General features: G+C 50.2%; 2 protein-coding genes across 5 annotated transcripts in view; one reads left to right on the top strand and one right to left on the bottom strand.

Annotated features, from left to right (window-relative positions):
• DLK2 (delta like non-canonical Notch ligand 2) overlaps positions 1-202 on the top strand; it is a 14,176-nt gene extending 13,974 nt beyond the window's left edge. For all 4 annotated transcript variants that reach the window (XM_054280390.1, XM_054280391.1, XM_054280392.1 and 1 more), the window contains one exon: positions 1-202. This exon is cut by the window's left edge and continues 1,425 nt beyond it. The gene's annotated coding sequence lies outside the window, so the exon portion shown is untranslated.
• A 1,257-nt stretch (positions 203-1,459) lies between these two features.
• On the bottom strand, positions 1,460-17,943 carry ABCC10 (ATP binding cassette subfamily C member 10). The gene is made up of 22 exons (XM_054280048.1): positions 17,818-17,943; positions 17,063-17,259; positions 14,767-16,135; positions 13,291-13,518; positions 12,936-13,092; positions 12,099-12,238; positions 11,567-11,646; positions 11,257-11,428; positions 10,162-10,260; positions 9,756-9,945; positions 9,304-9,381; positions 8,731-8,922; positions 8,297-8,432; positions 7,731-7,926; positions 6,684-7,027; positions 6,364-6,533; positions 5,895-6,055; positions 5,223-5,476; positions 4,795-4,940; positions 4,245-4,342; positions 3,943-4,055; positions 1,460-1,970 (listed from the first exon to the last, which is right to left on the bottom strand). The coding sequence occupies exons 2-22, from the start codon at positions 17,221-17,223 to the stop codon at positions 1,835-1,837; spliced, it is 4,620 nt and encodes a 1,539-aa protein (XP_054136023.1). The 5' UTR covers positions 17,224-17,259; positions 17,818-17,943; the 3' UTR covers positions 1,460-1,834.
• Between the last annotated feature and the right edge of the window lie 1,334 nt (positions 17,944-19,277).

The raw sequence follows: 19,277 nt of genomic DNA, 5'->3' as shown, positions 1-19,277 counted from the left end.
CATGCCCTTCTTCTGCCCTGGCTGATGCACCCTCCTCTTGCTGTCAGACTTTGGGGTTACAAACGTGTTCCACACTTTGCTCCTGATAATCCAGGAGTCTCTCTGACTCACTTACTAAGCCGTCCTTTCTGGTCTGGCCACAAATGACCAAGATCCTTTGCCTCTGCAGTGTGCACTTCTGCCTCACTATTTGCTCTCCTCTGGGCCTTCTCATATGTCCTCATAGGTGAAGCTGGAGATGGATAAGGCTGTGCTGTGGCTGGTTCAGGAGCAATACAGGATCCAGGTCCTCCTTTCCTCTCCCATTCCTTCTGAGGCAGGCAGCTGGCTCTAACCTCAGATCAGTCACTGCAGTGTTCCTCGAAACAAGGGCTGAACTCCCCACAGTGGATGTGAGCCTGGGATGAACACAGGAAACAGACACAAGACTGCCTTCTCCACCATTGCTAAAGCATGGCTGAGAGGCAGCAGATGGTCAGGTCACTTAGCCTTTGTACCTGTTCCTGCCTGTGCTGGTCTGGTGTGCAGCATCAAGACCTGAATCTCTCTCCCAGGACCAGGGATTTCTGTGCCTCCTCATGGGCATAGGTGGCTAAGCAGTGGGGCAAAACTCCCCACAACCCAAACCCTACTACTGGCTTGTAGGGTTGCAGAGCTGGGTCCAAGGTGGTGTGAAGTGAGCCAAGAGGTGACTGCTCAGGCCAGGAGTGAGACCTGGGAGAGGGGACTGGGGCTTCATCAGAAAGATTATTTTTTTAATACATGGATGGATTATGTACCTTTATCAAATAAAACAAGTACAAGCTCAGAAACAGTGTATCAGAGAATCATAAAACAATTTAGGTTGCAAGGGACCTCTGAACACCAACCTCCTGCTCTCAGCACATGCAAGTAGATCGGGTTGCTCAGCAACTTGCTGAGTATCTCCATCACTTCCCTCAAGAATGCAAACCCAGACTGTGACACAGGAGTTGTCCTGCCTTATTCTCCATCTGCAGGGATGGGGATGGCTCCTACAGCTTCAGGGAATGGAATGGCACCTACCCCTGGACAGCATAGCAGAGGTGTGGGCTAGGCATTTCCCTAAGAGTGTTGGGAAGTAGGAGTCCCAGGTGCCTATGGCAAAAGCAAGATCCTAAAACTGAAAGCAGCTGTGGGTTTTGTGCAACTGGGAGCAGGGCAGGAGGGATAGAGAATTTCCCTTGAGGGAGTGGTCTTCAAATGAACTAGCCTTGGAGGCCTTTAATGCAATTGCATTCTAGCCCCTCCAGGGAAAGGCCTTTTCCACTGAAAACCAGTGGAAAAGTAGTAAAGTCCCTGGGTGCAACCTTCTTGGCTTGGAAAAGCCTTCTGGGAATAGTAGAGGTAGGTAGGGCTGTTTTCAAGTAGAGAGGGGATCACTCTTGTGTCTCATAAGGAAATTAGTGTCTGGTGACTAAAAGGGCCAAGGACCTGAATCAACAGCTTCACAAGGATATTTCCACTTTATTTTACATTGCATATGTCAGACTAAGTGTCAAACTAGGAGTTACTGATTCTTCAGTGAGTAGAAAATCCCTCTGTAATCTCAAAGGGAAACCTTGGAGGGGAGCAGGATCCCACCAACCAGGCTTACATAACTCTGAACAGCAGGTCACATCTTCCCTATCAAAGGAAAGGCCACAGTGCCACGTTCCTGTGCCTGAGGACACACAGCTGCTGCCTGCAGGCAGGAATAAGCCCCTTCCTCAGCTCAGCAGCTCCTGGCCCTGCAGGGACAGGGCTGGTGTCTGAGGTGCGAGGAATGCCAGACACCCAGCTGGAAGGGCTGCCTGGGCTGAGCCCAGGAGGGAGATCACTGCTGCCTGCTGTGCAGGAGATGCTGGAACAAGGAGCCATCTTTCTGGCTGAGGCGGGCCGGTGAGTCCAGCTCTGCCACTCTGCCAGCCTGCATCACCAGCACGCGGTCCGAGTCCAGGATGGTGTTCAGCCTGTGGACAACAAATGCCAGGACACACGCTGTTGGATCTGAGGAGAAGCTCTGGATACTGCTTCCCCTGCTGGGAAGGGTGGCCCAAGACATGGCCAACATCAGGAGCTGTGCAGGATCTCCCTCTGCACTCAAGGCCACAGTGCAGCTCCCCAGAGAGCCTCTGCTCCCTGCTGAAGTGCAGCACCTCTTAGGAGAGCACTGGGAAGCCTTCCAGCTGCTGGGCATGGCAGGGCACCAGGAGCACAGAGCGAAGTTCTGTGGGGGAAGCTCAGGGCATGCCTGATTCTGGGGTTGCACAAAATGTCTCCATCCCCACAGGGGTTAGTGAGTTGCTTTATTTGCCCCAACGTTTCCTCACCTGCCCCCTCCCAAGGGCAGCAGAAATTGTGCATCAGCTGTTATTCCTCTGCAGTCTAGCATCTTTGCTTATGATACCACCACCACTGGATTTGTCCTTGCCAGACAGCCAACCACAGGACCCACTGCACACATATGTGCCCAGGTCTGCCCAGACTGCCAGCAGAACAGCAGGCTCTGGCTCTGGATAGGGAACACAGGAGAGCAGGAATGTTTTTGCACATCCATGCACCATTCAGTGTGAAACTACAGCCCTGTGAAGCTGCAAATCACAAGGAAGACACTACACAGGATTTGAGCAGGTAAAGGCATTATGGAATTCAAGACTCTGGTTACACCTTCATCTCCAAGAGAGTGCAGACTGCAGCACTGGAAATGACTTGGAGGGGAAAAAGACAAGTACAGAGTCACCTCCCATCCTGGATTTTACCCAAAGCTGAGTGTCGCGGAAAACCATGGATACAAATCAACCCCATCATCACCTCTCTCTCCATACTGCTCCCCCTATTGCTTTTCACTCCAGTGGAAAAGGGGCTGGGGCCATCTTCATCTCAGTCTTGCTGCTTTGCCTTCTGCCACTCCTTCCTCTGCTGTTGCTCCTCTTTAATTACTCCCCCATCAAAGGTGGCCTGCCCACACCCAACCCAAACATACACCTCAGCCCACAGTGCCCTTGCACTTCTACTCTATTTATGCCTAACATCCCTAGTGTAGGAACCACATTCCCTTCACACCCCTCCTGCCTCCCTCCTACATAATGTATTTAACAAGACCCACTTGATTCACTTGCCAGGCCCAGCCCACCCAGCCTGTCATCCATCACTCCCACTCCTGTGCAGCAGGACACCAGCCTCTGCCACCTGCTCATTTGATTTTTATTTTTGTGGTAACCTCTGTGCTTTGAAAACACCCTCCATACAATTGCATAACCCTCCTCCAAACGCTCCTCCACTTGGCAAGAGTAAGAGCAGAGAACACCACCTAATGCTGATCCATCCCTTCTCTGCACTATTCATGTTCTGCCCTCCTCCCTCTGGCTGCAACCATGCACTGATTCTACTCCTAATCTCTCTGATGGGAGGCAATAATCACTGTTGTCCTGTCCTGCCTGGGCAGTGTCTATCTCGCTGGCATGAGGCGCAGGCTGGAACTAAACCTCAAAGGACAGAACCATCCAGGAGCTGGCTGCAGCCCTTTGCTGCTGGCTGTCCTGCACTGCCCTCTACTGAGCCAGGGACACCTGCTCCTCCCCTGTCTCTACATTGCCCCTTTCCATAGGATAGTTCTCCATTACTCCTCACCCCTAATGTGGCAGAACCATAAAGAACAATTCACCTGCCCTACCAGCAGGCAGTGCCCAGGAAGAGAAATCTGTGATATGATGCTGCATTTTGCCTTTTGCTGACACCAACTTCTGGGTACAACATTTTCCTCTTTTCACATCCAGTTGTTCCAGCACCCAGCAGAAAAGGCAAAAGGCAAGGTCAAGCTTTGGCACATAAAAAACTTTATCACAGAGACCTCCATGCTCAGCTTGAGGCCCAGGCATGGAGTGTGCAGGCACCTCTCCCCGAGAGTGGCAGGATGATTTAGGCACAGAGGTTCTTCCATACCTGTGAGCAATTGTCAGAACAGTTTTGTCGGCGAAGCGCTGGCGGATGGTCTGCTGCAGCAGCTGGTCTGTCTGCTGATCCACGCTGGCTGTGGCCTCATCGATGCACAGCACCTGCCAGGGACACGGAGTGAAGGCAGCTCCCACAGCAGAGACCCCCCTCCCTGGCTACAGACAGCCTGAGAAGTTAGCACGGGATATCTGTCCCCATTACACCTCCAACTGTGCACACTCCTCTGCTGTCCCCAGGCAGCCACCAGCAGGTCACCCTCCCCCTTGCTGCGACGGGGGCAGGGCACTCACCTTGGCCTGCGTCAGGAGGGCTCTGGCCAGACACACCAGCTGCCTCTGTCCCACAGACAGAGTCCTTCCCCTCTCTCCCAGCTCGCTGTCCAGTCCACCTGCAGGGAACAAGATCAGCAGTCACCTGCATCACCTACACAGGGCCCCAGACAGCTCCACCAGACCAAGGTTTTCCCAGTGGCACACAAAATCCCAATTCTGCTCGGGCCCAGGCCTTAGGAACTGGAGTCTTTACACTCAGACACGAGCAATATCTGGCACAGTTCCCTCAGAACTAAGGCCTGGCTTATCTCTCAGCTACTCCCCTAACACCCACTGAGGTCTGGTCTCACCAGCAAACTTCTGCCACCTAATCCATCATCTGCCAGTCCATTTGCCTCCAAATGTCAGGTAATGCCACCGGGTCCCACAGACTTGTTCCTACACTGGTTCTAACCTTGCCTAAGCCATTCCCTGCTGCATCCACCTCAGCTCCCTGCCTGAGCTAAGCCCTTTCCTCCTCTTGCAGAACCAGCACTCATCAGCTGCTTCTCACTGGTTTCCAGCTCACCCATCTGAGTAACAGCATCCCACAGGTGGCACTGCTCCAGCACCTCCTGGAGCTCAGCATCCGTCTGCTTTCCCTGGGGATCCAGGTTTTCTCTGATTGACCCACTGAACAAAAATGGATCCTGAGGGATGATGGCCAGCCTAGATCTGCAAGTAAACAGAAGCTGAGGGCTCATGGGATAGGTTCTGCAGAAAAGCAAAGATCTGCTACTTCTTTTTTCATGGGGTGTCTTAGTTTGCTACAAATCTTAGAGGCACAGAGACATTCAGCCTGGTTTCCTTAGCACAACTATCAAGAAATAACAGAGAGATTCATAAAAAGCTGCCACAATCAGAAAAGAGGATGCCACAACAGTGAGTCCTTTGCTCCTCACTCTTTACTTTGGCATCCAGCCACTGACAGCTACCCTTCACTCTGCTCAGCCATACCTCAGCTCCTCCAAGCCCACCAGCTGGCTGTCAACACCATCAAGGAGAATCTGGCCTGATTTCATCTCCACCATACGGAAAAGGGCCAAGAAAAGGGTGGATTTCCCAGATCCTGTGCGACCCACAATGCCCAGCTTCTCTCCAGGGTAAACAGTGAAGCTCACACCATCAAGTGCATTAGGCAAGCCTGGTCTGTACACCAGGACCACCTGCTGGAACTCCACAAGCCCCTTGCTTGGCCAGTCAGCAGAAACCTAAGAGGGATACACAGGTGAGAAAGGGTATGATAACAATTGATTGTCATCTTCAGCATCACTTCCCCACAGTCCAAGCCCCACCCTTCCCTTTAGATGGTTGCTTGGCTTCTGAGAAGAACCAACACATAGCCCAGTCCCACCTCCAGCCCACTCCTAGGCTTGCTCTTCCATCACAGCTTGTATCTAGCACTCATTCTGCTTCCCTACTCCTTCCCCTCACTCCCACCTTCACCAGTTCCTGTCAGAGATTCAGCTTCCCCAGGAGATACACTCATAAATGATGAGTGATCAAGGTGGTTTCTGTGGAGAGGGCCCTCCACCCATTCACTGGAACCCTGTGATTTCCCTGGGGGGCAAGTGCAGGGCAAAGAGCCAGAAGATGGGCCACTACTTGAGAACACATCTGAGCTTTTACCTGGACCAATTTATCCTGAGGCTCCATGGGGATGTCTGTGGTGTACTCCTCTGTCCGCTCCACACTCACCATCATCATCTCTGTGTGAGTGAAACTGTCAATGAGGCCTGAGAGCAGGTGCGTGACAGACAGGGCATATGACAGTGCCAGGCCCACAAGTCCTGTGAGGACAAAAGCAAAAGCAAGAATGTTAGTGGCAGGGAAGGAGCTGACATCTTGCTGGGCAGACAAAAAGAAAAAACAAAGGAAGAGCCAGGACTCTGAAGTCTGGAGTCACACTTGAGGCTGGGGACACACAGGAGCAGAGACAGGAACTGAAGCACTACACTGTGGGTGACCTGCTAGCACCAGGAAGCAGGAGCTCTGGATCTTACCCCAGTGTAGGAAAACGTGTAGCTCTGGGCTGGGAGAGGAGAAACCCCTTGGGCACAGCCTAGGAGAGGACATAGATCAGTCCCTGCCAGCCTACCTGGATTTCCCAGCTGCTTCTGGTGCTGGATGATGGCAATCCCTGCTATAGCAGTAACCACAGCAACCCCAATCATCTGCAAGCGGATGTCCAGCCACTCCATCACTGTTTCGCTGGCAAAGAGACAGCGCTGGTTCTGCTCCAGATGCAGCTGATTCTCCAACTCAAACCTGTCAGGCACACAACAGAGGTTTGCATCACTCAAATTCCTCTCCTGCTGCCCCGGACAAAGGGCATTCCAGCCACCCCATACCAGCCCCACAAGAGGAAGGCCTTGGCTCTGAGCTCTGTCTCTCTGGGTGCTTGTGCTCCCTGCTCACCTCTTTGTTGCCCGCATGGCTCTGATGGTGCTCAGTCCCGAGAGGGTCTCAGAGAAGTGGGTGTAAATGGGAGACAGGGTGATGCTGTGCAGGCGCTTCAGCTCCCGCGATGTGAATCGGTAATAGCGCTGGACGAAGAAGTAGACTACAGCCAGAGGGAGCAAGACCAGACCAATCCAAGGGAGGCCATAGGTCATTATCACCAGCATGCCCAAGAGCCCGTAGATGTTGGCTAGGAAGATGTTGAGGATGAATGGCAGGCTGTCATCCACACAGTACAGGTCTGAGGAGAAGCGGTTCAGGATGCGGCCTGTTGGTGTGCTGTCAAAGAAGGTGACTGTGGCCTGGCAGTAAGGGAACCAGACAGTAAGAGCCAGTCAGGTGCCGTGAGATCCAACCACAGAACAGTGTGCAGGAGAGCAGCACCAAGGGGAGCAGATAAGGCCACAAGGAGGTGGCCACCACAACCCACTTCCTTACCTCAGCCTCCAAAGCCAGCATCCACTAGCAGCCAAACAACTCACATACTGTTTGCATGGAAAAAGGAAGCACTCCTTCTGTATCGAATGGCTGACAGCTACTGAGAAAGCAGGCACTCAGACACCATGATGGCCCCACAGCAGCAAGGCAAATCTAGCCTCTAACCTGAACTTCCCATCTCCTAATCCTAACTCTAGCCTGAGGACCCAAGGAAGCCAAAAACATAAAGTTAACTGACAGATGCCAGCATCAGCCCCAGATCTTGCTTAATAACTCCTAATCTCATCTAAATCTGAACTCACCATCCTGCAAAAGCTACTTTGACTTGACTGGCTATACATCTAAGGCTAATGAGGTGGGAGCTGTAAATCATCCTTCCATGGAATGAACAGGACACATTTTGAACCTCACTCATTGGCCCCTTGTGCTGGCTGTGGTGCAGTCCTTTGGAATACAGTCCTCCCAGCCAATACCAACAGAAACCTTAATCTATCTCCCACACCCATACTCCCAGCTATGAGAAGAATGGCAGGAGCCTCAGCCAGCTCTGGACTTTGTGCCCATTACCTTTAGAACCCTTTGGAGCAGGCGGTTGTGGATGACAGAGGCAGCCCGGAGAGCACCAAAAGCAAAGAGGAATGCCCGAATAATGGTGAACAGGGAATTGGCCCCTGCAATGCTCCCATAAACTATCAGGTAGAAATTCACATCCACTGAGCCATTGGGAGGGGCTGGCGTCTTGTCCAGATCTTGAATGGGGGAACTGGAAAAAAGGAAGAAGATAATGAATCTGCCAACATCCTCCTGACAGTAAACTCACAGACAGGGCATGAGAACTCCAGAGCATACTCCAGGGGAAATCAGGATACTTTAGCCTGATACTCCTGTTACACCCCTTTAGCATGTAATCAAATACTCTGATTACTATGCAGCTAGGGGTCTTCCATCAGCCCCAGCCAGAAGCCTTTCTGGCACATTATCAGGTCAGGGATTTTGATTCTGTTTGTCAAGGCAGCCACACACATCCCCTGAAGTGGTCAGTTTATCCATCCCTGCTCTCCAGGATCTTCACCCGAAATGCACTTAAGGACATCTCCTGCTCCCTGTGGCACCTCTGGACCATATTTACTTACACAAGCCCAGCAGTGGAGAAGAGAAGCAGCTCTGGGGAAGGCAGGGAAGCTGAGCAGGCCATCACAGAGGTATTTGCTCTCTGGGTTATGCTGGAGATCCAGTATGACAGCCACCAATCCGAGATATTTCTGGATGCTACAGAGAAAGACAGACTATGTAAAGAGAAATTCTGCTTCTGAATCAGCAAACATGAAGCTGAAGGGGAAGCTGCTGGACAACTTTTGCATAGTCTCACTGCCCAGTACAGTCTTTCCCCTGTCAGTAGCAGAGCAGGAGCAAGTGAACAGCCTTGAGGGCAGCAGCGACACAGCACTGATACAGAGGTGAGTGTTAAAGCCCTGGCATCCTTCCTTCTGGACTCCATGCAGCCAGGCAATGAAACAAGAGGAGAGAAGTGTCTAAAGAGAGCTGTGCTGCTGGGTCACTGCCTCACCTTGCATCAGGAACAGTGAGAAGAGGATTGATATTGCTAAGCAGCTGCCCATTGCCATCCAATAGGCCTTGTACACCTGAAAAGCCACTGCCCCTTCTTTCTTCTCTTCCTCCTTGTGGATGAGATTATGGTTTTGGGTTGGTTCTTCTGCCTCTGTCTTTATGGCCTCTTCCTGTCCCTGTTCATTAGGGGCTGTGGGGATAGATGCAAAATCAAAGGTCAGTGCAGTGTTAAATTCTTCCTGCAGCTGCTCCTAAATGTGAACAGAGCAAGTCTAAACTATGAGGGACACTTTTTTCCCTCCTCTCTCCTCTTCAAGACAGGTGCACCAACCCTGGCAGTTCTTCATCCAAAACTGGACTACAAGTGGAACAAGAGGTTCAAATACTGCTCCAGACCAATACCCAATGATATGTGGGCCTTCTGTCCTTCTGTGTATATACCACCCACATATCAGCACTGCCACAGCAGAACAAGATGATGGGAGTTCTGCTCTAAAGCCTTCAGGTACAGGTTCTGTCTGGAAGTTCAGCTGTGCTGCCCCAGCCATCCTTAAGCTCATCAGGAACAGACCTTTATCCTTATCCCTCTTGTCTGTATCCTTGAACTTGGGGAAGGCTTCAACAAGTGGCAGGATATCAGCTGGTGTGCCTGTGAAGAGAGACATGCAAATTCTTCAGCATCCATGAGGAGCAGGTGACAACTTTCCACCCTCCCACTGCCTCTTGCTCTGAAATGACCCAGTTTTGCTCCCTCATAACATTCCCTATGTTATACAGCAACTGTACCTTTGAAGGCTCCGCTCCATTCAACCTGTTACTCTTTCTGCCTTATCAGCTCCCCACATCTAGGGCTGTCCTGTTTTATCTGTACATCTGCACATCCTCCTGCACCCCATCTTTGCACACATGCAGTGTTCTCAGTGTGCTCTTTTATCACTGGGTTCCCCACCAGTCAATCCTAATCCCCTCAAGCCATTCCAAGACACAGGCACAAGTGAATGCCTGAGAAGACAGACAGTGTACCTGTCTTAACTATCCTGCCATTGTCCATCAGCAACAAGGCATCGGCCTTCTCCAAAAACTCCGTCCTGTGAGTGCAAAGGACCCTGGTCTTATGTTTGAGAACTCCGAAAATGCATTTCCACATAATGTGTTTGGCTACATCTGCATCAACAGCAGCCAGGGGATCATCAAGGAGGTAAAGTTCTTTCTCCTGGGAGGGGGGAAAAAGAAAAAAGGATACAGCTGTTGGCCCTGCTGGAGCAGGCAGTGCTGTACAGAAAAGTCCAAGCGTCTCTGTGTGGCAGCACCTTTAGGCTAGCACAATGTGCTTTAAAGACATGCTGCCAGAACTGTCCAGCTGAGTGCTTCCAGACTCTTTATATTTGACTAGGCAAGATCGCCACACAGTAATGCCCTTGTTATTTACCTGGTAAACAGCTCTGGCAAGGGCTATTCGAGCCTTCTGTCCCCCACTGAGTGTCACACCATTTTCACCCACCTCTGTCTGGTCACCTGCTGGTAAAATCTGAAATATTCAAGAACATAATTTAGAAAGGGACAAGAAACTGCTGGGGACCCAAAATCAGGACACAGGAGCCCCTCTCCAGCCTCTGGCAGTAATTTCTAAGGCTTTCTAAGGCTGACACCTTACCAACAATTAAACAATCCAACAATCTATACACTGGCTCTACAGACAACCGGCAAGGTTTATTTATGCAACATAAATCTCTTACACTCCAGAATAGGGTGTTCACATCTTAACTACCCATTGAGAGCAACTTCTGGTCCAAGGTAATGGCACACAGTAATTTTCTGTGAGAACAAGGGCTGTGTCTGCATCAAAATTATGCCAGGGTCCTTCCAAACAGCATAGCAGTAAAAACTACCAATTTTCAGTACCTGGAAATAAGTCTCCTCTCGGTTTGGTAGCATAGGTGTATTTTACAAAATCTCAAATAGAAATCGTGCCTTTACAGAGTGTTCATAGCTCTGGCCAAAATAAACAGGAGCTGCTAAAGCTTGGTACTTCAGAAAATCAGGCATTAGCTTATAAACTGGGAGAAGGCTAGATTCCTACATATACCATACGTACAGCCAGGTTTACTGGCTAATACAGTCATAAACCTCAAATTTAGAATATATGTCAGGAGTCCTGACTTAGCCCCTCAAAACCCCAAAGAAGTTGCTTCTGATCCTCCCCCCAAAAAACCATCAGCTGCTGATAGCTTCTGCCTGAAAAACCCAACAGTCATCAGCTCTGCAACAACAACTCCTTTCCCCAGCATGAAGAGCTTTTGGCTCAGCAGCAGAAGAAGCCACCCAAAGTGCTACAAGAGTGACTTCACACCTTAAAGAAGTATGGGCACGCTAGGAACGGTGTGGGCTTGGTAATCAGAGCAACACTGTGCGATGGGACATTGGAGCAGCAGTCTGAAACAATAAACACTGATCCCATGAGGCTCAGGATGGATGCAAAAGCCTGCCAAGAAGGCCCAGGCAGGTTTCCAGCCCAGGCACTCACATTTAGGTCCTCAGAGAGGGCACAGGCCTCCAGCACCTCCTCGAACAGCCTGGCATCATATTCCCGCCCAAAAAGGATGTTTTTGCGGACAGTGGTAAACTGTATCCAAGGCTCCTGGGTGGCCAGACCAAATCCTTGCTCGAGGTCACAAACATACACCCGTCCACCTTGTCTGCAAGCACAACAGAAGTGGGTATAAAGGACAACAAAGGAAAACAGCTGGCAGATCAAAATTACCCACAAGTCAGGATAGCACTGGACAATTCCCACATGGAGGGACCAGGCAGGGAAAACTCTTTAGGCTACTTACTTAATGAGCTCTCCAGTGATGGCTGCAAGCAGAGAGCTTTTGCCAGAGCCAACCTTCCCAACAACGCCCAGGAGCATTCCCTGCAAAGGGAAAGGGAAAGAAGCAAACTGATGTGCTAGTGCAGGGTAGCTCATCCAGATTTCCTGAGCCACACGTAGGCCGTAAGGAAGCTGACTGCTAGGACCATCTCATGTTCAGCAGTGCAGCTGGGTACAGATGTCAGACTCCTGATATGACAGGACACAGATTTGCAAGGAGTGTTAACTCTAGAGCCCTGCTCTGTTCCCTGTCCAGTTGTCTCCAGCAGCAATAGTAGAAAGCACAGAGAACTAATTAATCTCCTGTCTGTAAGGCATGGATGTTCTCTAGAGCCTTTCAGACTTTCAGTGTCCTGTGCCTCTTGACCTAGAGAAGATTTTGATGCACAGCTCCTAGACTGAGGAAAACATGCCACCTCTGCTCCATTACTTCTAGTTTCCAGTATTTTTTCTCGAATGCATTTTTCTCTATTACCTCCCATGTCCTTGCTCACCTTTCTCACTGACAGGTTCTCGATGTGCAGTTGCAGACTGCCTGTGGATGAGGGCTGCCTGGTGCTCTCCTCCTCAGCTGATACCCATGAGAAGTCTGCACATTGCATCTCCATGGCAGTAGCAGTATCTGAAGGGCTATCTACAAGTGAAAACCCAAACAGCAAAGCATTGCTATGAGAAGACCAGAAAATTAAAGGCACCTGGCATCACAAATATCATCAGCTTTGTTCCCAAATGCAGAGACCATGGATGAGGCACTGCATGATGCCCCTAACCCAACCACAGAATGAGACTCTTGACTACTGACTTGCCCTTAAACTTACACATCCCTTCTTCCAACCCTTCTGTTTCCAGCTCACACCAGACACATGTGGCTGTCAGGAAGACACTGTAATGATACAACCTGGTTTTATTATTGCTGAAGGTAAAAGAATGGCAGGGAGCTGGCCAAAGGCAATGAAAGAAGGAAAGGGAGCTAATGTGGCTCAGGAGAGGGGCAGCCACTCAAGCCTTTCTGCCATGTGAAGCCATGTTTGTTGATGGCTTCAGTGTCAGAAGAGCTTTGGTCAGAGGACAGAGCTGCTTGTTCTACTGGGACATTAATGGCTCTGTTGGCACAAGCAAGCAGTGGCTTATGGTTAGTAAAGTGGAATGTTATAGCCTTGTCTCCTGCTTTCCACAGAAATTAAGAGAAGTGTATCCACTCTGCCTCTACCCAACTGAACATCCTGAATCACAGGGTGACAGCCAGCTGCCCTCCAGCACTGCCCCTGGGCCTCGCACCTCAGCTCTCTGCTCTGAGTGTCTGCTGATATCTCAGATTCCTAAACCGTTACCTAGGGCATAATAAGCTTCCAGGTCCTGGTCCATGAGTTCAAAGAATTGCTGGATTCGATCCAGGGAAACTTTGGCCTCCAAGATCCCATTCAGCACCCATGGGAAGCTGTTGAGGGGTAGAATAAGCATCCCAACAAGGGCCAATGCTGTGAACACCTGCATGGGTAAGCAAACAGCCATGAGCTGGAGCTAGCACCTCCCCTGTATCCTCCAAACAGCTTCACCAGTGAGAGCCTGAAGAGCTGTGGAGAGACATGGGCTGGGTTTATTTCCCAGACAAGACGCCTCAGCATTGCAGTTCCAGCATAGACTGTGCTCTGCACAAGTTTGGAGCTCTCCCTAACACCGACTCACCTTTGTGGCAGTGAGCTGGTGACCCAACAGGACGTAGGTGACAAAGATGGCAATGGAGATAACAACAGGGAGTGCTGCCCACAGGTACACGCACAAAGCATCCAGGTAACTGATGGCCCGCAGCTTCTGCAGCTCTTTCGCCCGGCAGGATTTTATCCTGGCGCTGAAGTGCTGCTCCCAGGCGTAAAACTTGATCACCCGAATGCCACACAGGAACTCTGTCATTAGCTGCAGGCAACCAGAAAAGAACATCAAGCAAACAGTGCCCAGCCAACCTGGGCTGTGCCTGTCTCCTGCTAAGGGCCAAGCTAGAGATGTCAGGAACCATTTATTGCTAACAAAGGCATAAACCTAAGTGACAACTATTGGAAACTTTGTGCTCATCCATACCACCAGCTTCTTAATCCACCCATGCTGTGCACAACCAAGGAAATGGCAAAATATTACACTACTTTCCAAGTGAAAGATAAACAACACAGGCGAAGGGATGTGTGGAATTGCTAGCTCCAGCCTGGATACTATTCACTTGTGCTGACTTGACAGTGCCTTGAGATAACATCTGACTCTCAGGCCTGGTCCTGCCCTGACACGGCTGGTCTGTATCCAGAGCCTGGCTGGCTCATTTCCAGAATGCTGGTGTCCCTGCAGGATGCAGTCCTCTCATTTCTGTTCTCAGGTCAGCATATGTAGAGCAAGCTGACTGTGTCTCTGCCCAACATTAAAGAAGACTAACAAGAGAGACTTTATTCAGCAAACCAGTCTTACAACAGCTGGACAAAGTTTAGCATAATCAGATACAACTCTAGTAGATGCACCTACTGTTGGAAAAATATGTATTTTTAAAGCTGCCAACAGTTCTGACAGGGAGTTGACCTAAGTTTCATGCTTCAAAGCATGAGTAAAACTACTGTCCCCTCAAATTAGAGATAAATGCTACAAGGTGGGAATCAAATGTGGAGAGGAGAGATGGCACTGCAAATAGGAGAAAAGCAGTGGAAAAGATGACTGAGAGCACCAAGCCTTGAGCCATATAAAATTACATCCACGATCATTGCCCTTCTCCAGACTGAAAGCCACTTCATCATTGATGGCATCACTGGAGCAATAGGATGGATGCAAATCTAGAGGAGCCATTGGGAATCTGACCTTTACTACACACAGAAAAGAAACTTGCAAGGCAACATAAATTAGCCCAGGGGACAAGAGAAGTATTAAAGGTTCACAATCTTATGGGTGGTTAAACTACATCACCTTGAAACACTTTTGACCAAAGTGTGTGTGCGTGTGTGTGTGTGTCTGTGTGTGTGTGTGTCTGTGTGTGTGTGTGTCTGTGTGTGTGCCCCTTCTGGCATTTTTCTCAACAGCTGTGATTCAATTAATCTGCTTTGGACCATGACTAGTGGCCAAGAAGCCAAAGTTCTGGGACAAACAGGGAAAAATTACAAACTCAGAGGGACACCCCTGCCCCTCACCCACCTTGACCCGTGTGTCCTTGTGTTTCAGCATCTCCTGGTTGTTCACCATGATGCGGTTAGCTATGATCTTGTTGATGGGCACCAGCAGCAGCGCCAGGGCCACGCCTCCCAGGAAGGCTATCCCCACTTGCTCGTACAGGAGGTAGAGGGTAACGGCAAGCTGGACAGGCAGGCTCCACAACTCATGGAAGCTGTAGCAGAAGTTGACCAGCCTATCGGTATCCGTGCTCATGAAGTTGACAATCTCCCCCACAGTGAAGCGGGCAAGGCTGGTGCCGCTGACGCGCAGAGCCTTGCGGTAGATGGCGGAGATGACGGCGGCCCGCACCATCAGCGTCACCTTGTTCATCTCGTACCTGAACTGGCTCCGCAGGAGAGCGCCCAGGAAGGAGCCAGCAAAGAGCCCAAGGGCATACAGAATCCCGTGGCTCAGGGGCTCCTGCCGTGACTCCATGAAGTTCACCAGCAAGTTCAGAAGCAGAGGACCTGAAAAACCCAGCAGACTGTCAGCCAGCTTGAGAAGTCCAAGGGTGTAGAAACGAAGCCCGAAGGCGGCGTGAAGGACTGACAGGAGGCGCACAGCTTTCTGGGCATGGTATGAGCTGTCTGGAGCATCACTGCTCCCATCATCTCCAGCAATGATTGGGCTGGTAAGAGACTCTGTCTCCTCCTCTGCTTGCTGAAGAGCTGCCTTCTTCTGCCAGCAAGAGTAGAACCGGTCACAGACCCGGGCAGCTTGGAGCTGGTGAGGAAGCACATAAACGTCCTGCGGCTGGTTCAGCTTGTGCTGGTAGCCACGCTTCATAAGGGGGTTCATCCAGGTGTAAAAGAAGCGGGAGAGCCAGCTCTCACCATCCTCTGCCACTCTCTGCTGGTCAGGCACAGGGATCCCTGGCCCTGAGACGGGCTGGTCCTCTTGCCAGGAGCGATTGATGGAGAGGAAGTCTTGCCTGGCAGCAGTGGGGAAGAGGTAGCTGACCACGTAGGCAAGCAGAGAGGCCAGCTGCAGACACAGAATGGCGAACCTGGTGGAGGCACCGGGGCGGGCCGGGGACCAAGCTGTCCCACTGTGGCAGTACCACAGCAGGGTGATGATGGAGGAAGGTAGGGGTAAGAGCGTGAGGAGAGCCAGGGCTGCAGGGCCCCTGGTAAAGCCGTGAGTGGATCTGTGGAGCATGAGAAGAGCGAAGCCGTGCACCAGCCATGCCAGGGCAGCAGTGCCATTGGCCAGCAGTTCCAGGTACACAGGGCCCAGCTCCTGCTGGGAAATGGTGGCTGGGATGGTGTCAGCAAGGAACAAGCCAGCAAGTACGAAGGAGGCAGCGATTCTCCAACCCCAGCTTGGCCTGCAAGGCACACCAGAGCCAGACCTTGAGGAGGAAAGAGCAGTGAAATAAATTACAGTTGGAATTCCACTACCTCTCGGTCAGTACTGTCCTTTCTTCCTCTCCTCTTCCCCATGTTTATACATCCACTCCTACTTAACCTTCTGGATACACCTCCCTAGATCTGTAACTTTTTCTGACTGTAAGCATTGCTAAACTACATCAGGTCAATATAGCCCACTCTTTGGTCAACACCAGAGATTTAGATGCTACCAAAGAAACGCATTTCTTTACAGAAATTTGTTTGCAAACTATGATATTTTGTGGTCAAGTCAGACTCCCATCCTTGAGGATTAACAGCAAGAAAAAGTATATTTAACCTCTTTAACACAAATTTTGGATGATGAAATTCCCTGCGTCACATGTCTGATCCCTGATTTCTTTGTCTGTCAGATATTTTTTCTAGAAACATTATTCTTATCGCTGTGAATTTCAGTGATGCTGTGCTTGCAAGGTCTATAATCTATTGCCCACGAAAATACTTCATTATCACTGGATTCTTTGTGGCCTTTCAGGATCAGTGAATGTTATCAGGTTTAGGAATTTCAGATGAGGGTAAAGAGAAAAACAATTCTGCATTTCTCTAAACTCCTTATTGCCTTATATACAACTTCTATGCCACCTTGGATTTATATCCTCTACCAGAATACTCCCAGTTTCCCCAGTCCTCATTCACTGAAAAAGTTTTTAATTACTTTCTGTGATTTTATGCCCACAATCCCCTCTATTCTTTCTGCATTCCTTTCTGTACACTGAATTAAAATGGATGCTGACAAATATAATAGCATTATAATGTTGTGTCCTTCCCTAAATACATATTCAGCACGTGATAGGGAGATACAATTTCCAGACTTTCCACCCCACCTCCAGTCCTGCATAGCAATCAAGAGCCAGAGGAGTCAGTTGTCATACCTCGGAGTGCCAAGGAAGCAGGCACTGACCACTGCAAGGATCACATGAGGAATCACGCTTAGTGTCAGCTGGTTAAAGCAATGGCCAACGCTGCCACGAACCCACACAGGGAGTGGATCTTCTGGGCTGGTCCCACACAAGCTAGCCAGGATGTTCTCCATCCTTTGCTGGTAACTCAGTCTGAGAGACAGGATGTCCTAGGGTAAAGAAAAAGCAGCATGAGGTAAAAAACATAAGAACTACTACAGCCCCAGTCCAAGATGGAGTGACGAGTAATTAACAGAGCTAGAAGGAAGTTCCTGGGTCATAGTCCAAGCCCGGCTATTGTTCACTCACTATCATACAGTCTACTTAAGAAAATTATCAAGGACCAGCTGAAAATAAATTATCTTGTTTATTCCCTTAAGTCACCCTGGGACTGCAATGCCCTGTGAATTTGAAACTTTCTTATTTCCAGGTTGAATTTTTTTCCCCATGGCAAGTTTATCCTCTATAAGTAGGATAAGGAAGTATTTTCCTGTCTATGGATTGGCATGAAAAATATTTTGAGCTGCTTAAACAACAACCTATTCATTGTATTTCCATGTTCACAACACTTCCCACCAAGGAACTCCTTGAGGCAGCGTGTAACATGAAACATCCCCCAGAGGGCAGGGGAGGATGCTGGTGCCCATCCTGGAGCAGGCGGTACCCGAAAGCTACACAGACGGGCGAGCCAGCGCCCTGTGTGTGCCGCCCGGCGGCCTGAAGCACACCTGGCAAGGCCTCGGCTATACGGGGATTTCCGCTCGCACCAGCCCGTCCCATCTCCAGCCCGTGGCCGGCCGAGCGCCACGGGCCGGGCGCCGCACCGAGCTCGGCACAGCGGGGGCACTGCAGCACCACGGCACAGCTGCGGCCCTCAGCACAGCAGCGCCTAAGCACGGCAGCAAGCCGGCACAGCGGCCCTAGGCACCGCAGCAAGCCGGCACAGCAGCACCCCGGCACGGCAGCAAGCCGGCACAGCGGCCCTAGGCACCGCAGCAAGCCGGCACAGCAGCACCCCGGCACGGCAGCAGCGCACGGAGCTCCCAGCCGCGCCGGGGGCGGCGCTGCGGCCGCCACGTGCCCGGGCCGGACGCGCCCCCCGCCGTCCCCGCCGTCCCCGGACCCGGTACCTCGGCTCCCCGCGGCGCAGGCCCCGCCCCCTGGCGGCCCGGAGGACGCGGCGCAGCCCCGAGAGCAATCCAGGCCGGAGCAGCAGGCCGAGCTGAGGGGCAACAGCGAGCCAATGCAGCACGCACAGCCCGCTCAGTGTAACCACCTTCCGGTTAAAAAACATAAATTACCCAAACTAAGAGCTAGGCTCCAGCCATGAACGTGATTTCCCCCAGAATTCCTCTAGTTCTGTCCTGGTGATCATATCCCTCCCTTCCTTTTCCTATGATTTTTGGCTCACAGCACCTGAACTGTTTGCACGCTGTGAAAAACGCCAAATTCTAAAACCACTTGGTTTTAGAATTTTAGAAGTTTAATAGTAATACAATGGTTATAAAAATAGTAATATAATTAGAGTAATAAAAATTTGGACAATTAGGATTTAGGACAATACAAGACAATAAAAACAAAGCCTTAGGGAGAGTCCAGGTACCTCTTTCTGGGCAAAATAAGCCCGAAAAAGGACACACATTAACAGAGGATTAACCCTTAAAAGCAATAGCCTGTTGCATATTCATACATCTCATACACGATGCATAAATTCCATTCAAACACAGGATTCTGTCTGGTCAGCATCAACTTCTTCCTCTTAATCCTGACGTTATCTTCAGGGATGAGCAAGGCAGGAAGAAGTTCGTTTCTTCTGATAATGGAGCAATAAATTCTCTTTCTCTGAAAGATTTGTGTCCTGTGGTCCTGCTATCTTGGTGCAAGTACCTCATTCCTTTCTTTTAAAAAAGTATCTTACATAGCACAGTTTCTATTTTAACATTATATTATAACCTAAAATTATATTTAACACACTACTTAAGAAAATTAATACAGCATAACTTTCTACATAACACATATAATATTCATTTTAATATTTGTGAAAAGCCAATCATAAAATACACATTTTTCACACCTACCTGATGCACATTACAGACTTGCAGTGTCACCGTGTCAACCAGCACAGGAATATTTATGGGCCACTGTGTTATCCAAACATCAGCAGGTATAGCCCAGGCGGTGCTTTTAT

Source organism: Melozone crissalis, unplaced genomic scaffold (genome assembly GCF_028551555.1).
Source record: "Melozone crissalis strain CALT ecotype California unplaced genomic scaffold, PUWL_Pcris_2 ptg000027l_1, whole genome shotgun sequence".
Taxonomy (NCBI): Eukaryota; Metazoa; Chordata; class Aves; order Passeriformes; family Passerellidae; genus Melozone; species Melozone crissalis.
Note: the sequence above shows the minus strand (reverse complement) of the source record. Positions and strands in the feature narration are given on the sequence as shown.

Excerpts from the sequence above, each read along its gene's own strand:
- ABCC10 (XM_054280048.1), bottom strand. The coding sequence starts at position 17,223 with ATGGAGAACATCCTGGCTAGCTTGTGTGGGACCAGCCCAGAAGATCCA. Across the intron at positions 8,433-8,730 it reads CTCACTGTTCCTGATGCAAG|CATCCAGAAATATCTCGGAT; the intron begins GTGAGGCAGTGA and ends CTTTCTCTGTAG. Across the intron at positions 6,534-6,683 it reads GCCATGCGGGCAACAAAGAG|GTTTGAGTTGGAGAATCAGC; the intron begins GTGAGCAGGGAG and ends TGTGCCTGACAG.